At 50.2% G+C, this 26,642-nt stretch overlaps 1 protein-coding gene across 1 annotated transcript; it reads right to left on the bottom strand.

Annotated features, from left to right (window-relative positions):
- Positions 1-638: 638 nt before the first annotated feature.
- On the bottom strand, positions 639-25,698 carry DHRS11 (dehydrogenase/reductase 11). The gene is made up of 7 exons (XM_054394421.1): positions 25,567-25,698; positions 12,912-13,121; positions 5,023-5,117; positions 4,520-4,649; positions 3,373-3,465; positions 2,659-2,724; positions 639-680 (listed from the first exon to the last, which is right to left on the bottom strand). The coding sequence occupies exons 1-7, from the start codon at positions 25,696-25,698 to the stop codon at positions 639-641; spliced, it is 768 nt and encodes a 255-aa protein (XP_054250396.1).
- Positions 25,699-26,642: the final 944 nt, after the last annotated feature.

Genomic DNA, 26,642 nt, shown 5'->3' with positions numbered 1-26,642 from the left:
ACATAGAAAAAAAGCAAAACAGCAAGCACACACACCATTTGTACTTCCTCAGACTTGGTAGGCATGATTCCTGTGAATGGGAAAAGAGGGTTTGTGGAGGTGGGTGAGGTTGTACACTGGGTTTAGGGCAGTGGAATACAAAAGAATATCACATGCATCAGTACCATCAGTAATCAACCTGATGAAAAAAAAAACCACAATATTAGATGGATTCATGTAGAACATCTGCTGAAAATCTCAAGCCCTAACCACACTGAAGCTGGCAAACATCTCGTGCCACTTCACCTATGTCCAGACCAGCATCACAAAATAAGGTCAAACAAACCTTGAAAAGAATATGAAAGGAAGAATAAAGCAGCCTGGAGACAACGATCTTCCACAAACCACTTCCCTATTATTTTCAAATACGTTTTCCTCTTAAGCATTTTCAGAAAGGAGTGGAGGAGAAAGAGACCCACTACAATTTCTTTTTAAACTGGCTCAGCACCAGCTCAGAGAGAGGGAGAGAAAAAGAATTCTTCACACATGATCCTCAGTACTTGATTACAACGTTGCTAGCCAGCCGCCGACACCCTAAAATTGCCAGAGGGTTCCAAGTGGAGTGGATACACGGTGCTGCCCATGGCCCTCTTCGTGTGCTAGGATATCTGCTCCGTGGGCCTCATCTGTATATCTCCAATCTAGAAGAGACCAATATTGGATTTTACTAGAGCACTGAAGCCCATTTTGAAGCCTGCACTGGGCACTTCCAAACTGCACCATTGTGATTGGCAAGCTGCACATGAAGAAAGCTCCTGTGACTAGAATTCTCAAATGGTTCAGGTCAGAAGAAACCTCAGAGATCATCTGCTCCAGCACCCTGCCATGGGCAGGGACACCTCTCAACTAGACTCAGCTGCTCAAGGGCTCATCCAACCTGGCCTCAAACATCCCCAGGCAGGAGGCATCCACAGCCTCCCTGGGCAACCTGTGCCAGAGTCTCACCACCCTGGTACTAAAGAACCTCTTCCTCAGCTCCAGTCCAACCCTGCTCTGCCTCAGCTCCAAACCATTCCCCCTTTGTCCTGTCTCAGACACCTTCATGAAAAGTCCCTTTGCAGCTTTCCTGTAGGATCCCTTCAGGTACTGATGCCAGCTCTAAGGTCCCCCAAGAGCCTTCTCTTGTCCAGGCTAAGCAACCCCAGCTCCCTCAGCCTGTCCTCATAGCAAAGGTGCTTCAGTCCTCCTTAACAGATATTAGAGAGAAATAAAGGTGAATGCGACTGCAACTGCTCTGCCTTTAGTGTAAGGGAGCACAAACATGCACAGTGAAGAGTGCAAGATGACACTGATTATAACCTCTGATGTTTCAAGTCTAGTTGGGTCCTGCTCACAGAGGGCCAGGCAGAAGCACTGCTTGACCAGCCACAGGATGGTCAGGCAGGATGTTTTACCCTCTTGAGACAAGAAGGCAGGCAGCTGTCACCACTGAGCCAATGCCAGAACAGCCACATCTGGCTCCAGAGGAGCAGAGTTCATGTGAGGGGCTGCTAAACCTCTCCTGGTCAAAGCTGGCTTTTGCAACAGTAACTTCTGTGTTGCATATACAAATTTCTGATACTGCTCCTGCCTCCAGCTCACAGCTGGTCACTTACTTGTTTTGCAGGAGTAAAGTCCTCCTGGCAGCAAGAGCATCTCACATCAACCTTGGAGAGGTGCACAGCACTTGGCAGGATCAGGCCCAACATGTAATTTAGCCACTGGCAGGACATGACCCAGATGCAAAACTGTCAGAAAATCTCAAATGGCCCTTCCTGCAAAAGGGCAGAACATGCCCACAACCCATGGATTCACAGATTGCATCAGGTTGGAAGCGACCCTCAAAGGTCATCTTGTCCAACCCCCCTACAGGCATCAGGGGCACCTCCAGCTAGAGCAGGCTGCTCAGGGCCACATCCAGTATGATCACAGGATGTCCGGGACCCAAATACATCGTCGAGTCCAACCCCTCTGCCAGAGCAGGACCATATAATCTAGCTCAGGTCACAGAGGAACACATCCAGATGGGCCTTGAAAGTCTCCAGATTAGGAGACTCCACTGCCTCTCTGGGGAGTCTGTTCCAGTGGTCTGTGACCCTTACAGTAAAGAAGTTCCTCCTTGTGTTGAGGTGGAACCTCCTGTGCTGCAGCTTTCATCCATTGCTCTTTGTCCTATTACAGGCAGCAAGTGAGAAGAGCCTATGATCTTGAATGTCTCCAGAGATGGGGCCTCAACCACATCCCTGGGCAACCTGTTCCAGTGTCTCACCACCCTCACTATGCAGAACTTCCTCCTGATGTCCAACCTAAATCTGTCCTCCTTGTTTCAAACAGTTGCCCCTCGTTATTGCTACAAGCCCTTCTGAACAGTCCTTCCCCAACCCTGGGTGCTCTCCACTCCAGGCTAGGGTCAGAGCACCTTTGCTGGATCCACAGGGCTGTGAGCAGCCCAAGCAGCAATCCCAGAGCTGCCACAAGGGAAGTGTAAACAAACATTATCACTGCTAATCCCCAGCGCAAGCTCTGCTAAGCACACAGCTGATCCAGGGGCCTCAACACTGAGCAGCAAAATCAGGGCAGCAGTTACCCGCTTCACACCTTCAACCACCCACTGCAGAATCCTCCAAGCTCACAGCCTACCTGTACATGAGGTGGGGCACTGAGGACGTATATGACAGCATTAGCCATGTCTTCAGCTTTGAGACACTGGAAAGAGATGAAAGAGACTCTCAGTCAAAGGGCACCTCAGAAGGTAACCACCAGATCACTCCTGCCCTACCCATCAATAATGAGTTTCCACAGTGTCACTGCAGCGTCAGAAAGCTGCAAGCAAGCAAGAAAAAATAATCCATTAAAAATTGAACAAAGCACATGTCTGGTGCTGATAATTCTCCATTTGCTGTGAACAATCTTACTACTGGCAAAGGAATTCTACCAGGTCAGGCACTGCCATCCCAAACATTTCCAGAAAAGCACAGCAAACCCCGTGCTAGCCACCTGCAAGGCAGCAGGCTCTCACATTTCCTCTCGTGTAGGCATGTTTGCTCATTGCAGCTTATCTGCAATGAAAGAAGCCATAGCCTGCAAAATGTCAAAGCTGCCTGATATTTATTTACAGCAACACCAAAATAGAAGGAAAAATTCAAGGAGTGGGAAACTGACCCTGAATGAAAATCTGCATAGCATGTAAATATCAGAAGAAAGGCTGAGTGCTGAGGCTGTGGGGATGCTGAGCACATCCTGCAAAGCACTGGGTACTTGGCAGAACTCATTCCTCGTGCTATTAGCCAGGAGTGAGAGTAGTAAACTATAATCAGAGCCACTTCCCTCTGTTTGCATTTGTCCATGTCCTACCCGAATGCTCTCATAGGTTGCAGCAGCTCTCTCAGGGTCGTTATCATGAAGTTTAAAAGCAAATCCTGTTTCCACCAGTCCTGGAGATATACACTGGGAAAAAGCAAAGCACATTCTAATAGGATTTGCAATTTTTCAGTAAAAGAATAAAAGAAAAGGAGAGAAAACTTTTTAGCACACAAAAAGAAAGAAACAAATCCAACCCCCTTTCTATTTTCTCCTTTCCCACCCTTTTTCTAGGAGAATAGTTTAAGTGAGTGGGCTTTGCCTTGATGACTGTTGTGGTACCCCTAGGAAGCTGCTGGTAGAGAACTCTCTTTTCACATCCCAGAGGGACAGAGAAGCAGAGAAACTGATGGAAAAGCTTGCAGAGCAAATTCTGGACACATTATTCCTGAGGTGCAAGATCTGAATGAAAGCAAACAGCCCAGCCAGCTGCCTCCCTCTGCTGTCATAGAATGGTTTGAGTTGGAAGAGATCTTAAGGATCATCCAGTTCCAACACCCTGCCATGGGCAGGGACACCTCCCACTTAGCCCAGGTTGCTCAAGGCCTCACCCAGCCTGGTCTTAAACGCTTCCAGGGATGACATGTCCACAACTTCTCTGGACAACCTGTTCCAGTGTCTCACCACCCTAATAGTGAAGAACTTCTTTCTGATGCTCAATCTAAATCTCCCCTGCTCTAGTTTCAAACCATTGAGCTTCATCCTATCACCACAAGCCCTTATTAAACGTCCCTCTGCAGCCTTCCTGTAGCCTCCCTTCGGGTACTGGAGGGCCACTATAAGGTCTCCCTGAAGCCTGCTCTTCTCCAGGCTGAAAAGACTCAGCTCCCTCAGCCTATCCTTGCAGGAGAGGTGCTCCAGCTCTATCATCTTTGTGGCCATTCTCTGGACTTGCTTCAACAGATCCATGAGTGTCTCTCATTCCTTGACAAGTCCACTTTCTCCATGCACAGAGTTTATTCCCTGACACAGCTCACTGCTGCCATGCCTCCTGCACCCCAGGCTGCTTCTGCTTGGAAAGAGAGGTGGCCAAGGACTGCTTTTGCGTTTTCTGGTCTGTTTTTCAAAGTAAAAAGCTCTGCCCCTCAAGGCCCACCAGCTCTCTACCACCCATCAAAGCAGGGGAGCCCACAGCACTCACTGTAGCTCTTATGTGAGTCTTTGCTTCTCTGAGTTCTTGTCTCAGCCCCTCCGTGAGGGCTGTCACCGCATACTTGGTGGCACTGTAAAAGTGCACCACCGACTGTGGCACAACACTGTGGCCATTCATGCTGAGGAGAGAGCAGAAAGGAAAGTGATGAGAGGTGGGAAGTCCCAGGAAGGAACCAAGAGGACGTTCAAACCACCAAAATGACCACAGAGAAAGACGGTGAAGCTCCTCTCCACACAGCTGTTTCCTCGAGCTGGTCATCACAGTGGTTGGCATTATTCATTTCTCCATGGTTTGGTCCTTCTTGCATTTAGACCAGGAAAGGTTATAAAAAGTGATCTAAAAATCAACCATTGCAATTCTTGGAGAACTCCTTCTTGGACACCCTCTTCTTGGCCACTGTCAGCCCACTCCAAGATTAAAGTTCCACTGCTTAAATCTTTTCTGCAAGGCAGGACAGAGGAAGCCTGATCCCACATTCCCCACCTAGATACCTGTTAATGTTAATAATATGCCCATCATCAATGTTTCTCTCTTTCATGGACTGGTAGGCTTCTCGGGTGCAGATGCTCACAGCCATCACATTGACCTGAGGGAAGAGAGAAGAAGAAATTAAACCAACAGCCCTGCCTGGCACTCTTTGACCCGGCCCCCTGCACACCCAAAGCTGTAGATGCAAGTTCCAGTTCTGGACTCATAGCAATTCCTGCAGACCCCAACAGAGGGAAATGCCCATACAGCACCATGCAACTGCACACCCCACATCGCCCCAGCCCAGATCAGGGCTGTGATCACAAGGTGCTTGGGCAGGCACAGACACCCAATGCTGTGAGACAGCCTTGACCTCTGCTAGAAATAAATGGACTACTGGTGCAGGGGCAGTTGTGGGGGTAGAGTGCAGAGCAAGGGAGAACAAATCCACTTCCCCACAGCCAGCACTCTGTCCAGGAGACAAAGTTGTTGATTGTGCACAGCACTGAGCACACTGCTGTTTGGGCACTGTTAGCCAGGCTCTCAGAGGCACTGCAAACCACAAAGCCAGCAAAGAGCTTCCCATGCAGAAATCACAGAATCATTTGGGTTGGAAAAGCCTCTAAGATTGAGTCCAACCACCAACCTCACACCACTATGGCCATTAAACCCTGTTCCCGAGTGCCATGGCCACAGGTCTCTTGAACACCTCCAGGGATGGAGACTCTACCACCTCCCTTGTCAGCCTGTTCCAATCCCTGACCACTCTTGCAGCAAAGAAATTTTTCCTCATCTCCAACCTAAACCTCCCTTGGTGCAACTTGAGGGCATTTCTTCTCATTCTACTGTTTGTTCCTTGGGAGAAAAGACTGATCCCCACCTCACTCCAATCTCCTTTCACAGAGTTGTAGAGACCAAGATGGTCTCTGCTCAACCCCCTCTTCTCCAGACTAAATACAAAAATTAAAATAAAAAAAGAAGCCAAAGATCACATCATGCCATGGACAAGCCAGGGTAGGCCAGTAACCCTGCAGGTATGAAAGCCACCAACCTGCCACTGTCTGCTGATATTTTCCTCTGCCCTAACTGGATAAACCAAGGATGTTAAGGACATGGCAATTTCTCCAGCCCTATAGCACTGGATCCAGAGCATTCCAGACTCTTGCTCTTTGGACCATCACTGCCCAGCACACTGTGGCTGGGATACACTCACTCGTGTCACCATCAACACGTGGATGCTCTGAGCATTTGCTGACCATAAAACACAGAGTCAACATTTCCAGGAAAACAGAGACATGGAAATTCCTGGGGGTGTGTGCAGGACTGATGAGCAACCATCTCAGCAGCACTGTTGGTTGCTCAGATTGATAGTGGCTTGGATTTGGAAACACGGCTGGAAGGGGTTGCTGAAGCCCTCTAAAAGGATGTGGCCATTTCAAAGCAGGACATGCTGTCAGGTTCTACTTGATGGACGGCACTTTGATAGCTAAATGAGCAGGCCAGGCAGGTCTAAAACCACCACTGTGAGCTAAATATCCAGGAGGAACTAAACTTTGGATGAATCACAGGTCAGGTACCAGCTACAAACAGTAGTGGCAGAAACATGGCTGCAAGGACAGCCAGCGAAGGAGAGGAGAGGCCTGGCTGTCACCCTGTGAAACTGACAAACGAGGATGGGACAGGGTAGGATGGGACAGGGTAGGACGTGCCAGCACAAAGGGATGTGCAAGAGAGGGACCCTTTGGAGCCTGGAAAGGAAGAGACAGCAAGGGATGGACTTGGGAAGTGTAATTACTGAGCTGCACACAAAAGATAAGCAGGGTGGGTTGGAGGATCTTCCAGTCACTGCCTTTGTCTCGGGACCTAATTTCCTATGAATTCCTGCAGGCCATGCTTGTGAATTTTTGTCTTGGCCATAGACACATAGCATGGCTATCTGATCTTGGAGCAGCCAGCAAGCACAACTTGTCATCATCCTCGTCCAAGAGCACACTGTCGGCATCTCAGTCATCATATCTGAAACTGCAGAGATAAACTCCCTGGCACCAGGGTATGCAAGGAAGAAAATTAGCAGACATGTCAGCAGGAGTGGCACCTCAGCACTGGAGTGAATCCCAAGCAGGCAGGGCTTCTGAAGGCTCTGAAATGGCTGAGAAAAGCAGGAGCAACCTGCTCCAGTCTGGTACTGAGGAGCCAGCCCTTTCAGATGCAGATCTGGGCAACTGTTAGCACAAAACCCCTTTGTGACAAGTGACATTCCTGCGCCTACCAGGCACCTTCTTTGGTGTGGTTGCTCCCCAGTTCCACTCCATCTCCACAGGCCACTAGAGGGTAACATCAGCCTAAAGCCTGAGATCTTGCTCCACGCTGTGACTCAGGCTGAGCAAGGCTTCCTGCACCGGCAGAACTACAACATTTTGACAGCTACTGACACAGCAGGACACTGATCAACAGCCACATGGGAAAGCCCAGAGCCCCTGCGACAGGACACCGGTACAACAAAACGACTGGCTGGAAGGTGGCTGAGCTGGGATGGCCTTGCTGCTTCTTCCTGATTGCATGGAACAGGCAACCCAAAAACATGCCTGGAAACCAAGCAAGGCTTAGGGCTGTATTGCTCTGAGGAACAATCTAAAGGCTGTTGTGGCAAACAACCCCACAAGACATTTCTCAGCCTTGTTCCTATTTTAAGAACAAAACAAAGGTCAAGGCCAACACATCTGTGCCCTGCCTCTGCACAGCGTGCAGCACGCCTGCCACTGGCCATACTAATGTGACAGAAACAATGAAACTATGTTTTCTAGTAATGAGTTCCACCTGCCAGCTTAGGAGAGCATAAAAGACCTGTTCCTGAAAGTGCTGAGCATTTCACTTCCCAGAATCAGCATTTTTTAAGGCATCAAAATGAGTATCTCAGCTCCTGAGAACATCTAAAAATGCAGGTTACAGCAAACATCTCTGCACAGTTAGTTTATAAAAGCAGGAAGTGCTGAGCCTCACTGATCAGTGAATTATAATGCCAAGAAGAATCAAAGCCATTTAGTGTCTTGAGGAGTGAGAGAATGTGTGCTGCAGTTCATAGATTCACAGAAAGGTTTGGATTGGAAGGAAACTTAAAGACCATCTGGTTCCAACATGGGCAGGTTCACCTCCAACCAGCCCAGGTTGCTCAAGGATTCATCCAACCTGTCCTTGAACATCTCCAGCAAGGGGCATCCATGACCTCCCTGGGCAACCTGTTCCAGTGTCTCCCCAGCCTCATTCTAAAAAATTTCTTTCTCATCTCCAGTCTCAATCTTCCCTTTTCCAGCTCAAAGCTCATCCCTCATCCAATCACTACAAGCCCTTGTAAAAAGTCACTCCCTAGCTTGTTTGTAGGTACCCTTCAGGTACTGGAAGGCTGCTCTAAGGTGTCCCTGGAGCCTTCTCTTCTCCTGGCTGAAGAGCCCCAGCCCTCCCAGCCTGTCCCCTTTGCAGAGGTGCTCCAGCCCTCAGATCATCTTTGTGGCCTTGTTTGGACTCACTCTAGAAGTTGGTTGTGCCCTGAACAGTGCAAATGGAAAGTTCAGCTGGAATTCCTAGCTGTAGTGGTCAGCAGGTAAAACATGAAGGAGATGCTCAAACCCCAGAGCCTGGAGTCAGTGTGTACACAGCACCCAGCCCCAGTTCCTCCTGCATGGATCAGGGGTGGCTGGAGGACTTTGTTCCAGCCTCATGTCAGGCTCATAAACAAGGAGAGAGAAAAGCAGTAAGCTGTGAACCAAGAAGATGCCTGGCCTGAGAGCGTTCAAAAAATGAGTAGCTGTGGCACTTTGGGACATAGTCTAGTGTTGTGAGGTTGCACTTGACGATCTTAGGGATCTTTTTTCTCAGTCTCAGAACCTGCCTGAGAACACCCTCCCTCCTTCCTGCACACACCAAATCTGCTGGCTGACAGTGCTGCTGTAAAACAACTGAGACACAATTCCCAACAGAAGCCACTGGCAGCCCAGGGGAGAAGCAGTTTCCTGCTTAGGGAATAAATACCAGACAATAAGGAACTGGAACATTAAAAAAGAGGAGGAATAAGCCAATGAAAACATGATTCCAACTGCTGAACTTATAGCAAGAAGTGTTATGGAATAGGTGTACAGAGAGGAAAGCCTGGAAGGAGACAGAGCCTCAAAGCTCATGAAAAGTGCATGGAAACAAACAAACAAAAATCAATTTACCAAAACAAAACCCCCAAACCAAACACAAACAAACCACCAAACACCTTTATGTTAAAGCCCTAATGCCTCCTAAATCAATAGCTCGCTGGCTCTTCGAACGTTTTCCTGTCTTGCTGCCCAGAAGTGCACTGAAACCTTCCAACAGCATCTCAAACCCTGCTGCTCTCCAACACTTTTCTCCAAGGGACCTTTGGGAGAAGCCTCCCTGCTCCTGCTCAAATCTGCAAAGCCCAGTGGCCTGTGAAAGGTGCTGGAAACCTTCCCATCTTCTGACCCTCCAACAGCTTCAGAGCATGTAGGAGAAATGGGCCTGGCAACTGTTTCCCTGGGGCTGGCTTGGCACTGCAGGGAGAGCTGTCACTGCAGATCCCTCCCCAGACCGGCGCCTGCACAGCCACTGCACGCTTGGACAGCTGCATTTCCAAGCACAAACAAGGGCACAGCAGAAGGAAAACCCCTGAGTTATTTCTCCCAGAAGGCTAAAATGCAAAGTCCAGATTTCCCAGGATGTCGAGGCTGAGGCGGGAGAAACATTTGGTTCTAGAGCATCCCATGGCTTCACCTTTGCATTAAAGGTGTGAGTGTTACTCAGTCACACACATGAGGAGAGCAAATCCAGCAGCTTTTCCAGTGAGAAGAAATAACTCTGCCAGTATAGGAGGAAAGCGCAGGTGTCTCAGTCTGTTCCCAGGGTTACAACAGCATTTTTGCCAAGCAAGGAGAGAAGACACAGGCGTGCTGATCACTTCTAGAAATGAAATGTGCCCCCAGATGGGTTTCCCAGTTGTGAAGCCACCATCCTGCCTCTCCTTTCACCCCATCCAACAACCCAAAGCACCTCCAAAAAGTGCACACAGCAAGCACCCACAAGCAGGGTAATTCCACAGGCTACCAAACTTTGAGCAACTCTAAATAGCAACACTAAAGTGTCTCCTAGAGGACAATCCCCATTCCAAAATCTTTCTCTCTGAAAGTGGTTGAAGGTGAGATGAAGGGAGCACTTCCACCCGAGCAGCCAGCTTTCCTGGAGAACAGAGAGGGGAAGAGCCTTCAACTGGCAAAAGCCACATGTTCCCCCTTCAGCCTGCCCACCTTACAAAGAACAAAAGTTCAGAAGAACAAAGACAAAGGGGCAGGAGGGACACAAAGCATTCATGGAGGCATCCTCACATAAGAGGATCACAGCCACCAAGGATAAGGACCAGGCAACCCAGAGGACCAGGCTTGCAGTGAGACAGGGCTGGGAAGTGCCCAGCTTTACACCAGCTCAGCCTCAGCTACACTTCATTTTCTTTAAAGACTCCATGGCAACCAGGGACTGGGAGATGAGGCTGTGCAGTGACCCAGGCTGGGCAACCCACAAAAGCCTGGATGGGCAGACAAAGCCAAGATGAACTTGCTTTGCCTACAGTCACAGCAGCCAGCAGAGCAGCCAAAATCCTAACAAGAACTTAATTAGCCAGGATACAGCAGCTCTTGCCCTGGCAGCAGGAGTCTAAGGCCTCAATGTACCTCTCTGTTTTACTTTACACAGGCCCTGAGACTACTGCTGGACAAAAAGCCACCAGCCAATGGATCCTGGCTGACTCTGCTGTCAGACACAGCAGCCCCGAGCAGCTTTTCAAACAGATGTGTCATTGCCTTCACTAGGACAAGTTCTCACAGCTGCTGGAGCTGCCACAAGCCTTATCCAAAGCTGTGAGTTCAGCTCCTCGTCCTATGAGAACGCTTTTCACAGAATGGGTTGGGTTGGAAGGGACCTTAAAGATCACAGAACATTAGGGATTGGAAGGGACCTCCAGAGAGCATTGAGTCCAAGCCCCTGCCAGAGCAGGGTCACACAGGAATACATCCAGAGGAGTCTTGAAAGTCTCCAGAGAAGGACACTCCACAACCTCTCTGGGGAGCCTGTTGCAGTGCTCTGTGACCCTCACAGTGAAGAAGTTCCTCCTCATGTTGAGGTGGAACCTCCCGTGCTGTAGTTTACATCCATTGCCCCTTGTCCGATCACAAGGGTGCAACTGAGCAGAGTCTGTCCCCTCCCTCTTGGCCCCCAGTCCTCAGATATTCATAAACATTTAATAAATCCCCTATCATTCTTCTCTTCTCCAAACTAAACAGCCCCAGGGCTCTCAGCCTCTCCTCATAGGGCATCATCCTGGTAGCCCTCCCTTGGACTCTCTCCAGCCTCAAACCATAACAGAAGGCCAGGACAAAAGCGCTGTTGTAAGGACATGGGAACTGGCCTGAGGTCCTACAGCTGTGGCTGCCACTGCTGTGGGCAGAAAACGGCCACCACACAATGACAAAAGATGGTGAAGTCTCGGCTCCCTGGGACAGCGCAACCCAGGGAGAAGCACCACTAGTAAGTGGCACAGACTATTTGCATGAACTCCCAGTTTGGGATGTGAAATCGGCATGTTCACATCCAGCTCTAACCAGATTATGGGCAGAAAATTAAGCATTAAAGACAAAAAGCATCACAGCTTTTTAAGCCAAAGAGAATCTGCTGATTTTACAACCCACTGCTAGAACTAACAGGATTAGCTACAAAAGCCACTGCTTGCCACTCCATTTCCTATTTTATTGGAGAAAGCAAAATGCTCATGAAAACATCCTGAAAACAGTGTTTTCATACTCAAAGGTGAATGAGAGAATGATTTCCGTTGGAAAAGGCCTCTAAGATCATCCAGTCCAACCACTGACCAACACCACTGTGGCCACTAAACCATGCCCCCAAGTGCCATGGCCACAGGTTTCTGGAACACCTCCACCACCTCTCTGGGCAGCCTGTTCCAGTTCCTGACCACTCTTGCAGGAATGAATTTTTTCCTTATCTCCAACCTAACCCTTCCCTGGAACAATTTCAGGCCATTTCCTCTCCTTCTATCACCTGAGACCATCCCCTTCTAGGGAGAAGAGACCAATCCCCATCTGTCTCCAGCCTCCTTTCAGGGAGAGCAATGAGGTCTCCCCTCAGCCTCCTCTTTTCCAGAACACACACCCCCAGCTCCCTCAGCTGCTCTTCCCCAGCACTGTTCTCCAGACCCTTCCCTAGCTTTGTTGCCCTGCTCTGGACAAGCTCCAACCCCTCGATGTTCTTCTTGGAGTGAAGGGCCCAAAACTGAACCCAAGGTTCAAGGTGCAGCCTCACCAGTGCCCAATACAGGGGCACAATCTCTGCCTTGCTCCTGCTAGCCACACTATTCCTGATCCAGGCCAGTATGTTGTTGGTCTTCTTGGCCACCTGAGCACACTGCTGGCTCATCTTCAGCTACTGTCAACCAACACGCCCAGGTCCTTTTCCACCAGCCAACTTTCCAGCCCCAAATCTGGAGCATTGCATGGGGTTGTTGTGACTCAAGTTCAGGACCCAGCACTTGACTTTGTTAAACCTCATACAACTGACCTTGACCCATGGATCCAGTCTGGCCAGCTCTGCTGCAGAGCCTTCCTGCCCCCCAGCAGATCAACAATGCCATCTGCAAACTTACTGAGGGTGTTCTCAATTCCTACCTGAGGGCACGTGGCCCAGCAGTCTTTCTGTTTCCCAATCAGCAAACCTGGGCCATATCAAAGCTACATGGGAAGCAAGTCCTCAGCTCTACACACGTGGAATAAGAAGACTGGGACAATGGTGCTGATGGCCAGAAGGAATAAAACTCTAGCGCAGTCCCTGCTCTCCTAGCAGCACCACTCACGTCTATCATCATCCTCCAGCCCTCTGTCTTCCCTGAAAGCAGGGGCTCTGGGCGGGCCAGCCCCGCATTGTTGATGCAGACATCAACTCCTTGGTGAAGGGTCTTGATGGCGGAGAACATGGACAGGATCTCCTCTTCATTGGAGAGGTCACACTTGTAGGGGATGAGGGTCCCTGGGTAGCCAGCACTCTGGCATTCAGCTGCCAACTTCTAGGGAAAAGAAAGGAAAAGAAGAAAACAGCCATCAGCCTCTTCTCCTTGTGGAGCAGCTTATACAGCCATTTGCTTCAAAACACACCCCATGGCTCAGAGAACACAGCAGGCTTCTCAGAGAGCCTCTTTTGAAAGCCGGCACTGGGGAAGAGTCGTTGTAAATGCTAATTAAGAAAAAAGAAATATCAATACTCATGAGAGTCTGAGTTCTTCAGCCTTTGAGTTATTCATCTGGAGGACACATTCTGTGCTGGTGCATCACCCCAGGCAATACAAGTTGAGATGAGGAGGTGCTGGCAAAATACAAATCAACACTGTCATGGCACTGGGCTGCAGGCCTGGATCATGGACTCAGAATTGTTTCATTTGGAGAAGCCCTCTAAGATCAACAAGTCCACCCATCAACGCAACACCACCATGGTCATTAAACCATGTCCCAGAGTGCCATTTCCACATTTTTTTGATGAAGGACATGGCAATCACACACCTGACAACTCCTCATTAGCTATTACCAATGATTATACCAAGCACCCAGATCTTTTACAAGGCTAGCAGATAAAAAGCAAGTGAAACCCCAGGAGCTGGTACTGGTTAACGATGTGGCAGCCACTGCACCACAGGCTCTGGAGGGTGCCGTCTCCCCACTGACACTAATGAGCAGCAGCATCTCATCTCTGATGTGTGCCAGCAGCGACAGCTCACAGCGCAGCAGGCCCCACGTGACGTCTCCTTTCCGCAGAGCGAGGACTCTGGCTGCCAGTGGCCACCAGCTCACCCCAGCGCCTGTGGTGCCAGCACCAACCTGGCACTTCAGCAGCTGCGATGAAGTTCTGCTCCGGCCAGAGGCAGCTTTCCCGCTCCTCCTGGCTCCTCCCTGCCTACTGAGGACTGCAATTAACAGCTGGTTATAAAAGGAGGAGCAAGGCCCAGTGCAGGAGTTGCCTAGCTGGGAGCAGAGGACACAGGATGGTGACTGCACATGAAGGTGGCTGCTGATCAGTTTGGCTTCAGCTCAAGCTCAGTGCCAGGCTCGGCCAGAACAAGAACAGAGGGAACCCAAGGTATCAGCCACAGCACGCAGGACCCCTCCAACCACCACCACGATGGAAGTACACCAACTTTTCTTGCTGTCATGTGCAGCATCACCTCCCAGGTTGGTCCAGCCCCTTCTGGAAGAAGACATAAGGAACAACTCTGAAGAAGGCAGATGCTGAAACCAGCCCCACCATCTGTACCAGCAATGGGGAACAGTCTGGAGAGCCACACTGGCCATGGAAAAACCAGAGTGACAAACCAGAGCACTGAAGGTATCCTTCTCCCAGGCCCAAGGTCTCCTGTCCCTCTCCTTTAGCAGAGCTGGTCTTTTGGTGGCTGCCACAGGGGCTTGCCTCTAAAACACATTGCTCTCCATCATTTTTCAACAGTCCTGGCTCACTGGAGAGGTTCCTGATGACTGGAAGCTGGCCAGTGTGATGCCCATCCACAAGAAGGGTCAGAAGGAGGAGCCAAGGAATTCCAGGCCTGTCAGCCTGACTTCAGTGCCAGGCAAGGCTATGGAGCAGGTCAGGACACCAAGGGATCAGGCCCAGCCAGCATGGATTTAGGAGAGGCAGGTCCTGCCTGACCTACCTGATCTCCTTCTATGACCAGGTGCCCTGCCTGGTGGATGTGGGGCAGGCTGTGGATGTAGTCTGCCTGGCCTTCAGCAACACCTTTGGCACTGTCCCCCATAGCAAACTCCTGGCCAAGCTGTCAGCCCACGGCCTAGACAGGGGCACTCTGTGCTGGGTTAGGAACTGGCTGATGGCCCAGAGAGTGGTGGTGAATGGTGCCACTGCCAGCTGGCAGCCAGTCACTAGTGGTATCCCCCAGGGATCAGTGTTGGGCCCCATCCTCTTCAGAATCTTTACTGATGAGATCCTCCCTCAGTCTTCTCCTTACTTTGTATCTTAGCTATACCAAAAGAAAGCTCTTCCTCGTTCAGAGAAAGGCTTCTCTGCCACAGCTGACCTGAGAAATCAAATCTCTCTCAAGATCTTTCTTTTCTTGGCTGGGGTCTCAGGGCCTCAAACGAGACTCAGCATGGATCCTTTCATCTTTCAGGCTGCACTTGTGTTAAATTCTCTTTGAAAATGAAGTGTGGAACACCACTGACACCCACGCAGAGCTGGGTGCACCTCAACCCTTTCCAGATAAAGAGCCATTACAGGCCCTTCAAAGAGACATCAACCGTAGGTGAGTTTGCAGGAGGAGACTTGTGTAAAGCAACTCTCAAAATCAGGCAGCTTTCAAGATTTTTCCAGAGCATCCATTAAGCAGAAAATACGCATGAGGAGGAAAAAAAAGAAAAGAAATAGAAAGAAAAAAAAAGAAAAGAAATAGAAAGAAAAAAAAAGAAAATAAGTAAAGCTGGTTGTCCAGATGTCCTGCTGGAGAGTGACCACAGGACACAACACCCATACAGACCAGGGCCAGTGCACCTCTAGCAGGTGGACATGTAGATTTGAAACAGGACCCAAGCATCTCTCTGTGAGAAAAGTTATAGAACTGTCAAGGTTGGAAGAGACCTTTGATATCATTAAAGCCAACCTCTTGCCTGGAGCTCACGATCCCACCACTAAACCACATCCCTCAGCACTACATTCACGTCTTAAATACCTCCAAGGATGGAGACTCCACCACCTCTCTGGACAGCCTGCTCCAGGGCTCCAGCACCCTTACATTAAAGAAGTTCCTCCTTATGTCCAGATGGAATTTCTTCTGTTCCAGTTTGTGCCCACTGCCCCTTGTCCTGTCACTAGGCACCACTGAACAAAGCCTGGTGCCATCCTCCTGCCACCCACCTTTGAAGTATTGATCAGCATTGATCAGATCCCCCGCAGGTTGCTCTTCTCCAGACTAAACATACCCAGTTCTCTCAGCCCTTCCTCATCACAGAGCTGTTCCTGTCCCCTCAGCATCTTTGCAGCCTTTTTCTGTCCCCTGTGCAGCAAGTCCCTGTCCCTGAACTGGGGAGCCCAGAACCTGACATGGTATCCAGATATGGCCTCACCAGGGCAGAGTAGAGGGGAGAAGAACCTCCCTTAACCTGCTGGCCACAGGATGCCATTGGCTTTCCTGGCCACAAGGGCACATTGCTGGCTCATGGGCATCCTCTTGTCCACCAGGACTCCCAAGACCTTCTCCCCAGAGCTGCTCTGCAACAGCTCATCTCCCAACCTGATTGGGGATCCATGTTGATGTGTGTGAAGATGGCTCACATTTATGGGATGTTTTCCACAAGTTAGGAATAGATTGGTCCTGCTCCCAAGAAGAGGTTAATGCTCTCTGTGCCTGCCACACTTGGGAAGGAAACCATGCCACACATTTAGATTCAGGCTTGGTAAAATGGTTTTAGAAAACTGATACAAACATTTCAGAGGACTTTTAAGGAGAGGAGAAGTTAAAAAAAAAAAAAAAAAGGAAAGAGTCACATAGGGCTTTATTTGGCAAACCATCCTATTAACTTCAGCCACATTTAGTTCAGAGAGATTAAAGCCAGAAGAAACCATTAGGCAAGTTTTAATCTGCCCTGCCATTCATCACAGGTACTTTCATCCTAGTGCTTTGCTTTAGCTTCTGCTTCAACGAGAAACTAACTGGAAAGAAACCCAAGTCACCCCAATTACTTTTGCTATCTGAAGGAAATGAAGAGGAAAAGCCCTAATGAACAGCGCTCCAGTTGGGAAAGGAAACTGTGGGGTTACAAATCCTTTTGTTTGACTGATTGGCAACTTTGAAGCTTCTTTTAATTAAGATTTAATAGCATTGCCACAGCATTAAGAGAAGGAAGATCAAGTGAATAAGGCACCAGAGCAGGGCTTAAGGTACACAGACTCATGGAATTGTTTGGTTTGGAAGGGACCTTAGAGATCATCTGGTTCCAACGCCCTGCCATGGGCAGGGACGCCTCCCACCAGCCCAGGTTGCTCAAGGCCTCATCCAGCCTGGTCTTGGACACCTTCAGGGAGGGGAACATCCACAGCCTCCCTGGGCATCCTGTTCCAGTGTCTCCCCAGCCTCACTCTAAAGAATTTCTCCCTCATCTCCAGTCTCAATCTCCCCTCTCCCAGCTCAAAGTCATTGTCCCTCATCCTATCACTCCCAGCCCTTGTTGAAAGTCCCTCCCCAGCTTTCTTGTAGCCCACTTCAGGTACTGGAAGGCTGCTATAAGTTCTTCCCAGAGTTGTCTTTTCTTGGTTGGACCAGATGATCCTTGGCATCCCTTCCAACTTGGCATTCTGTGATTATTTCCATAGTACGTTCTATGACAACATGGCACAGCAAGGCAGCTCTCCCTCTTGCTGAGCTCCTCACCCATGGAGCTGCAATGATTTATGATACCCACCAGAGACCATTCAAATTTACATCTTGGCATATCCCTGGCATCTGCTGTTTGAGATGCCTCATGGATGCTAGCCATTCTTTGGACACTGGACATCAACATGGCACCTGCCCCTCACCCAGCAAACACATCCTACAAGCTCCATAGGGGCCAAGCAGCATCTCCTGCCCATGACTGAAGGTGGCTCATGGAGCCACTGGTTTCATCCCAGGCACTGAAGTCAGACTCCCAGCTAAAGAAGGGGCTGGCTGAGCAGTCCCAGTACTGGTAACTGTCCTCCCAGACTGCTCCAGACTCAGGCTGCTTTCTTCTAAGCCCTCTCTTTTCCCTGCACTTTCTCAGTGCTGAAACATCTGAGATGACTTTGCTCTTGGCTCACTTCATTTTACATCTCCAGTGTCACACACAAGCCCGTTTACACTGCCCTGTACGTTCCTGCTACCTTAAGGCATCCAAACAATGGCTCCTTACGTCAGGGCTGGCTGCTTGCTCAGATCACGTTGCTACAAGCTGGTGTGGGGGAGGAGGATACACGCTGCTGCTACATGACAGCTCGTTACAGCAATATCTCCTGCTCATTCCGAGGTATGACTGGGCTAAAGCATCCACCACAGGTGCCTGTCTGCTCTTCAGCTCCAGCATGCACAGCAGGTTCCTATGCAGCCATGAAGACACTTACCTTCCCCAAAGAGCCCTAGTGCCCTGCACCAATGCTCTCATTCAGATTGAAGCTGCTGTACCACAGCCACCTGTAGTCCTCCACCAGCCTTTGGCTGCCCTCACAAGCAGGGTTCAAAGACCACAGAGCTCCAAGACACCCAAATGCCTGCACACAGCAGCCCCAATGGTCCACACCTCGCAGGACGGATCGCTGCCCATTCCAGCTGAGATTTCCAAGGCAACCTGCAAATGCACCACTGGGAGTGCAGAGCTGAGGCTGAGCTTCAGCCTGACACCCTCAAACCATGGCATGTGCCTTCTCTGTCATCTCCACTGCAGGCAAGCACACCTCCATCGTGCTCAGGGTCTTGAAAGAATTTGTTTATTTTAATTAAATCAAATTCCACCCAGTCTCATAGCCGTGAAGATCTGAGATGCCCAGAGATACCCTGAAAACCTAGGATGTGATCAGAGGTCCATGGTGCCCACCTTGAGTAGCAGATGTAACTGAGTGTATCACCACACCTTGCAGGTAAGACTGGGGAGCACTCCAGGGGACAGCCAGGACCCATTCCCAGCTCTGTCACAAGCTCACCAAGGGACTTGCTCCTTTCCCAGTTCCAGACAAAGAAGCAGCAGATGACAACCCACTGGTGAGTGCTGAACCTCTCACTCAGGGAGCCAGGGAAACCTGCGTGTTAATGATGGTCATGGGGCTCCAAGATCTTGGCCAAGCCCTGCACCTCACTGTGACACCACTTGCCTGTCAGCACAGCCATCTGCAAAGCACCCACCACTGTCACCCAAAGAGCTGTCCCAGAGCAGCAGATCCCTACTGCCACATCACCAGATCAGCCTTGTTTGCTCTTAACACCCCACGGCACAGCCCTGGCTTTCATCCAGAGCCTGGAGCTGAAAGGAGACTGTAGAGAGGGGGGCATTGGTCTCTTCTTGCAAGTCTGATAGGACAAGAGGAAAGGGCATCAAGTTCCATCAGGGAGAGTGTTAGTTTGGACATTAGTAAAAATTTCTATACCAAAAGGGATTTTCAAAGCCTGGCACAGGCTTGAGATGGTGCTGGGCCATCTCATTTTAACTAAACTATGGCTTAGAAAGGTTGGACCTGATGATCCTTGGGGTCCCTTCCAACCTGGCATTCTCTGATTGAATCCCCATCCCTGGAGGTGCTTAAAAGCCACCTAAACATGGTGCTCACAGATATGGTATAGTAGTGACCGTGGTATAGCTGGAGAATGGTTGATGATCTTGAAGGTCTTTTTCCAATCAGTGACTCTGTGCTTTCCTCTCTCCCAGTGCAAGGGCAGGGCAAGTGCTGCATCCCCACACATCCCTGTCTCATCAGTCCCTGTAATCCTTCACGAACCCTCTTGAGAGGGGACAGATTAGCACAGGCTGGGACAGCAGCGAGATGTCCCCCACCGGCTCCCAGTGCTCCCTCCTCCTAAAACTCAGATGATGGCTGCTGAATCCTAATACAGCCCAGAGTTACCACCCACTGCCAAGTGGATGTCCCAGCCAGGCTGAGGTGGCAGCAAGCAGCACCCAGAGCAGGGATTAAAGCTTCCCTCACTGCTGGGCAGCTGCAGGTGCCACGATCAAACATCTGCAGCAACAGCACCGCTGCGTCCAGCTTGGCGCTGCTCATGTCCACGCTGCTGCTAATCCCCTACTAAACTGTGCAGAGCTGCAGGGAGCTGCACCAGCCCAGCTGGAAGCAAAGCCTGCTCAGGCAGGTCCTCTGCTCCTGAAGCACCAGGGGCCCATTTTACCTAAAAGACCAGGGTGGGCACAAACCTGCCCAGGACCAACCAAGGAGAAGTAATGATACTGTCAGCCAGGAAATCTTGGAATCACAGAATGGGTTTGGTTGGAAGGGACCTTACAGATCATCCAGTTCCAACCCCATGATGTGAGCAGGGACACTTCCACCAGCCCATGTTGCTCAAGACCTCATCCAGCCTGGCCTTGGAACACCTCCAGGGAGGGAACATCCACAGCCTCCCTGGGTCACCTGTTCCAGTGCCTCTCCACCCTCATTGCCACTAATCTCCAGTCTATATCTGCCCTCTTCCAGCTTAATACCTCTTGTCCTATGTCCAGTAACTCTTCCCAACACGGACACTGGCAGGAATGAAGGTTCAAGCTTGTCTTTAGCACAGTCACTATTTTCTGCAGAGCTTAAACTTGTCACCCCTCAGAAAATCACCATCATATTTTCTCCTCAACACTATGCCAGCTGTGTTGGTACCTTCCTGCCCAAGGATATCATCCATAAACCCAAAACAAAAGCCAGAATCCCCCTTCCATGTCTGAAGGCTGCTCCTGTACAGTTTCTTACTTCCCCACTCCCCATAGCAGCAGCTGATGGGTTTTATACGGGGAAACTGAGGCACAGGAAACTGCCATAGAGGCAGAACAAGGACCCCAGCAGATCTCCAAAATCCCAGGGAAGGCTCAGTTATTACTCATTTTTAGGGCTGCAAGGACAATACCCCCCAGTACTGCTGCTCTACTGCAAAGCCAAAGGGCACAAGAGAGCAGCAGAGAATGGGGTCTGTTGCTGTAAGATCTTTTTAAAGCACATTTTGGGAGAAAGGAGGATGAATCCAACCACATTCGATAGTAAAACCCTTCCCTCATGAGCCTTCTGAGCTTCAAGGCTGAAGAAAACCATCAGGACAGCAAAGCATTTCTTCCCACTACTCAGGACAACATTTCTGGGATCTCTTTCATATTTATCAGGAAGGAATCTCATCAGGGACAAGTGACAATAAAAGCTCCTCAGGGGCCTTGAGTACTTGAGGCCTTCACTGAGCACAAAACAAGGTCCTTCCAGAAGCCAAGGAGATTCTGAAGGTCATTCATTTACACAGAGACCATGCCTGGGGATGACCTTGCCTGAAGTTGCTTCTCCACCTTAAAGAAGATAGTTTCTGTGGCTACCATGCAGCCCAGCAGCACTGCCAGGAGAGCAATGGGTCCAGGGAAGAACAGATGGGGAGTGACAAGGTCCATGAGTGCTTTAGGCAGCAGCTCACCCACCTTCAAGACAGGGAGGATGACAGGCAACTGCTGAGCCTGCAGGCTGCCCAGGTGATGGGAGCCAGGCACCAAAATTCATAGTTCTCACCTTTCAGCCCCAAGCCTGTGGCTCTAAGTCACAAGATTAAGACAATACAAGCCCAGAGAGGTGAAACCTGTGGTTTTGTGAAGGCTCTGCAAAACCCAAACCCAGCTGTAGGGCAGAGGGACAGACCCCACCACGGACACCTGGCACTTCAGAGACATCCACAGCTCAACCCCACAGAAAAAATACCATGAGGGGAAGCCAAAATTTCAACCAGTTGACCTCTAAGCCATCAATATGCCTTGTGGCAATGCAATTAAATTCCACATTCAGGATCTATGGAATGATTTAGCTGTTAATTAACCACCTCAGAGTCAAAAGCTTGCCTTGCACCTCACAGCCCAGGCAGCGATCAGCAGAAGTGATGAGCCAGCTCTCAAATGGTTTCTTGGGATGCTCAGCTCCCAGGATAAAGGCTCAGCTCCGTCTTCCTCCTCACAGTGAGCACCAACCTCTGCAGAGCCTGGACTGCTGGGTCTGCAATCAGTAGCTCAGCTTATCAAATGCTCTTTCTTGAGCAAGACCTAACCTTGGCAAGGCCATCCCTGGTTATAAACGTTACCTTTGATCAATAACTGTCACCAGTGCATTCCAATTCATCAGCTAAAGCTCAGCTTTTAAGCCATGTTTATTGCTTCCTGTGCTGCTCTGTCTCCACATCCCAGCAAAGGGGTCTGGGTTGGAAGGCACGTTAAAGATCATCCAGTTCCAACCCCCTGCCATGGGCAGGGACACCTCCACCAGCCCAGGCTGCTCAGGGCCAGGTTAGACAAGACCTTGAGCAACCTGGTCTAGTGGAAGGTGTCTCTGCCCATGGTGGGGGTGGTTGGCACTAAGGTCCTTTCCAACCCAAACCATTCTAGGAATCTATGAAAATGAGGGCTGTGGTCCTGTTCTCAGCTGTATCATTCGCCATGATCTCTGTTTTGGGGTTACCCACAGCAGTATTTAGAGAATTATTCCATCTGATACAGCAACAAAATTTGTCCAGCAGCAATCACAGCCACGATGCGCTGACCTCTCCTATATTCACATCTGGAAATACCAAGCCCACAGCTCCTTCATGTTTCTCTCCTCTCATTGATCCATCCCCATGCCTCAGCCCTGAATATCAACAAAAGGAAATGGTCTGAAATTGTGCCAAGGAAAGGGTTAGGCTGGAGATTAGGAAAAATTTCTTTGCTGCCAGAGTGGTCAGGGATTGGAACAGGCTGCCCAGGGAGGTGGTAGGAGTCCTCATCCTTGGAGGTGTTCAAGAGAAGCGTGGCCATGGCACTTGGGGACAGGGTTTAGTGGTCATGGTGATGTTGGGTTGACAGTTGAACTCTATGATCTTCAAGGACTTTTCCAACCAAAAGGATTCCATCATTCTACCACTTCACCCATCCTGCCCAGCATGCTGAGTAGCACTCTCCCCAAGTCAGCAGATCCTTCAACTCTCCACCAAGGCTTCCTGCAAGGATCCTCCTCCAGCACCCAACAACAAAGGCTTGGAAAAGCAGCAGTGACAGTAACAGCTGAGTTTTTCTTGGGCAGATCTGATTATACAATAACTAACCAAGGCAACCACATGCTCACAGTGCCAACAGCACAGACCTTCCCTCTGCCTTCCCACTGCCTGGAGAACCTGAAGACCCTCCAGCAGGCAGAGGCCCCAACAGCATCTCCCAGAATGGAGTCCAGCTGCATCTCCCAGTGTGTCAGCCCCTGCACACAACACCAACTCCTGCATCTGCAGATGGCTTCTTTCAGCCATGTCCAAAGTCCCAAGTCCCAGAATGAGCTCAACAGTTGAAAGCCTGAATATCTTCCTCTTTTCTTTTGTTAAAGGAAAAACGCACAAGGTGAAGCTTCTGGAGGAAAGCTTAGTTATCATAAACAACTCAGCTCCAAAGGCATGGCAGGAGCTGGTTAGAAGCCTCATCAGTGTCCCTGGCAGCCAGTCAGAGGTGATGGACCTGTTCCTAGAGTGACCCTGGACCGCCTCGTGCTCCACTGCCTTCCCCAAGCACGCGACACCTTCTTCCTCTTTAAGGCAACAAGGTTCGTGATAAATAAACCCAACAATAGCAGCGGAGCAAAACACAGTCCAGACACCTCCCAGAACAAATGACCCTGTGCTGCAAGCACAGCTTGGGCCTTAGAGAGGAGGGGAGAAAGAACCAAGCAGGGACAAACATTGGCTGCAGTGTCAAACACAAAGGTTTGAAACATGACAGCAACAAGGGAAGATTGGAAGATGCCAAAGGGTCAGCACTGTTGAGTCCATGAGCATAACAAACAACCCAGGATCAATCTCCTGCAATTTGTGCAGATTCAAATAAAAAGGCCAATTGTTTAAAAGATCACTCTTCCCTAGATCTGGGCTGTAGTTTGGCCAGAGAACTTTCAGAAAGGAAGGTTTCAGGCTTCAGAAGGCAAGGAAACTCCTCTGCAGCACTGAAGGACAATAAAAGTCTCATTGACTTTACCAAAGAAAATCCTCGGATTTCACAAGAAAACGCAACAGACTGGGTCAACAGAAAAGCCAAAAGATTTCATCAACAGAAAATGAAGAAAAGTCAATACTGGAAGTGGCTTTTACATCCTTTTTGGAGGAGGATGGGAAACAACAGCATCCTCCAGCAGGTACCATGAGGGAACCACAGGCTGATGAAGCCCAGCTGTGGAGGTAGGTAAAACCCCATCAACCACACATGGGCAGTCTTCAGAGAGCTCAGCTTTCCCTTAGACCACAGCACCAAAACGCTGTGGAGTCCAAAATTAGAAGCAAGCCCTAAAAGGCAGGTAAATCACGCTGGTGTGTTTTCTCCTCTCTGAAGGTAGTGTCTGTCTGATTCACCCTGAAGAATGGAAAAAGTTTTGTTTCTTTCCAGCTTCTCTTTTGTTAATCCCTCTTCTCAGCACATCACCAATGTCAAGCCTTGTTGTCTACGATTTTTTGGACAATTTATTCTTGGTGCAGCCAGCTCTGCATGGTGGGTCCTTATCACCTTTACTAGAAGGAAACACAAGTGCTGGATGTTCATATAGATAGATGAAATAGACTGCCCAGAGAAGCTGTGGATGCTTCATCCCTGAAAATGTTTAAGATCTGTCTGGACGAGGCTTTGAGCTACCTGGTTCAGTAGAAAATGTCCCTGCCCACAGCAGAGGAGTTGAAACTAAATGCTCTTTAAGATCTCTTCCAACTCAGGCAATTTTGTGATTCTATGATCTTCTTTAGCTCAGTGGGCTGGTGCCACAACCAGCCAAGAAGGACAAGACTTAAACTATCTGACTGTAACATTTTCCTTCCTCAGAGGAAACTTCTTAAAAAGTAAATAAGCTCTAGATCATGTCATTGTGAGGTAAACACTACAAATATTGGGTTAAGGTCTTCATGATCTTAATGGTCTTTCCCAAACTAAACAATTCTACAATTCCACCAAATGCATAAAAGGATCCCATTGGAACTTTTCAGCATCTTTAAGACAGTATCATCAGGTTATTGACTTAGCTGTAGAGATGCCCATCATAGGGATAAACGGCATGTTAAAGACTTAACATTAACTCAAAAGGGTGTCCCATCTGAACACCAGCATGCAGGCACAAAGCACATTGCACCCCACAAAAAGGCAGTTACACCCCACAGAAATCCCATTACACCCCACAAAAAGCCCATTATAACTCACAGAAAGCCAGTTATGCTCCCCCAAAAGCCTGCTACACTAGTATACACGTAGCATACACCTCACAAAAAGCCCAATACACCCTACACCGAGGGGGTTTAAAGAGTCCTGGAGCACTTGGCAGCTCAGCCCACTCCTCGCAGCCCGGCACAGCGCAGGGCCAGGTGCTATTTACAACCTCGATAAGGAGCTCAAAACCCCAAACCGCTCCTCAGGCAACTTCCAACCCCGCCTCGTCACTTGCCCCTCTGGGCTGCGAGAAGCCCCTGAAGGCTCCGAGAGAGCGCCCAGGCCGGGAAGCCCCCGCGCACCGGCCATACCCGGCTGCAACAGGGGCCGGGAACCAGGAGCACGAAGGCAGAGACCGACCTGGGAAGCAGAGATGGGAAAAGAGTGGGAGCCGTCCCTACAGCCTCGGAACCCGGCAGCCAGCACAGCATCAACCCTGCCTCACGGAGCACTTTAGTCGGCTGCCGACAGCGCTTCCACCCCCAGCCCAGGCCGCTTGGGGAGGCGGCAGCCAGCACCACAATCCCAAGGTTTCCCTCCCCTCCACCCAGACCCACCGCTGCCCGGTACCTCGATCTTATCGACGCTGCGTGCGCAGCCCACCACCTTCATGCCGTGCTGCACCAGCGCCCGCGCCACGGCCGCGCCAATGCCCACGGAAGCACCGGTGACCAGTGCGACGCGCCCGGTCCAGCGCTCCATGGCCCCGCCACCGCGCACAATGCACCGCGCGCGCCCGCGGACCCGCCTACTGCGCCCCGGACACGCCCGTAACCAATACCACGCCCCAAACCCACCAGCCTCGCCCACGGCCCTCCGGGCACGCGCAGGGAGACGCCCACAGGGCTCTGGCCACGCTCACAGCCAGTTGCCCCACCCACAAACACGCCTACGGACCAATGGCTGCTCCCAGAACTTGCTGGCCCCGCCCAGGGTCATGCATAGATATATGACCACGGCCGCAAATATACGGCCCCGCTCCTAGACGCACCTTTTAGCCACGCCCAGGGACCCAGCCCTTTTGTGACTGAGCGCAAGATGCAGTAAAAGCGCTGGAGCCGACGGCCAGGGGAACGCGATCCCTGGTGTCCGCTGCCTTGCGAAAGCCAGGTGCTGAAGCTCACCCAGGACACCTCTTTCATCTCTGATGTTGTACAACAGTTATAAAGTAACCCAATGGGTGGAGTGTGCTTCGCCAGAGCATGACTCCTTGAATGCTCACATCAGGCATTGGAACAGGCTGTCCAAGGAGGTGCTGGAATCAGCATCCAGCTTCCAGGTGTGAAGTGTCACAGAAATCAGCTCAGGTCAGCACAACTCACAGATTGCATTGGGTTGGAAGCAGCCCTCAAAGGTCATCTTGTGAAATCTCTATTGCAGGCAGCAGGGACACCTCCAACTAGATCAGGCTGCCCAGGGCCACATCCAGTCTGATTGTGAATGTCTCCAGAGACAGGGCCTCAACCACATCCCTGGGCAACCTGTTGCAGTGTCTCACTACTCTCATTGTGCAGAACTTCCTCCTGATGGCCAGCCTAAACTTCCCCTGTTCCAGTTTTAAACCATAGCCCCTCATCCTATCACCCTTCCAAACAGTCTCTCCCCAGCCTTCCTATAGGTCCCTGCTCTGGACCACCTCCAATCCT

Source organism: Indicator indicator, chromosome 30 (assembly GCF_027791375.1).
Source record: "Indicator indicator isolate 239-I01 chromosome 30, UM_Iind_1.1, whole genome shotgun sequence".
NCBI classification, from domain to species: Eukaryota; Metazoa; Chordata; class Aves; order Piciformes; family Indicatoridae; genus Indicator; species Indicator indicator.
Note: the sequence above shows the minus strand (reverse complement) of the source record. Positions and strands in the feature narration are given on the sequence as shown.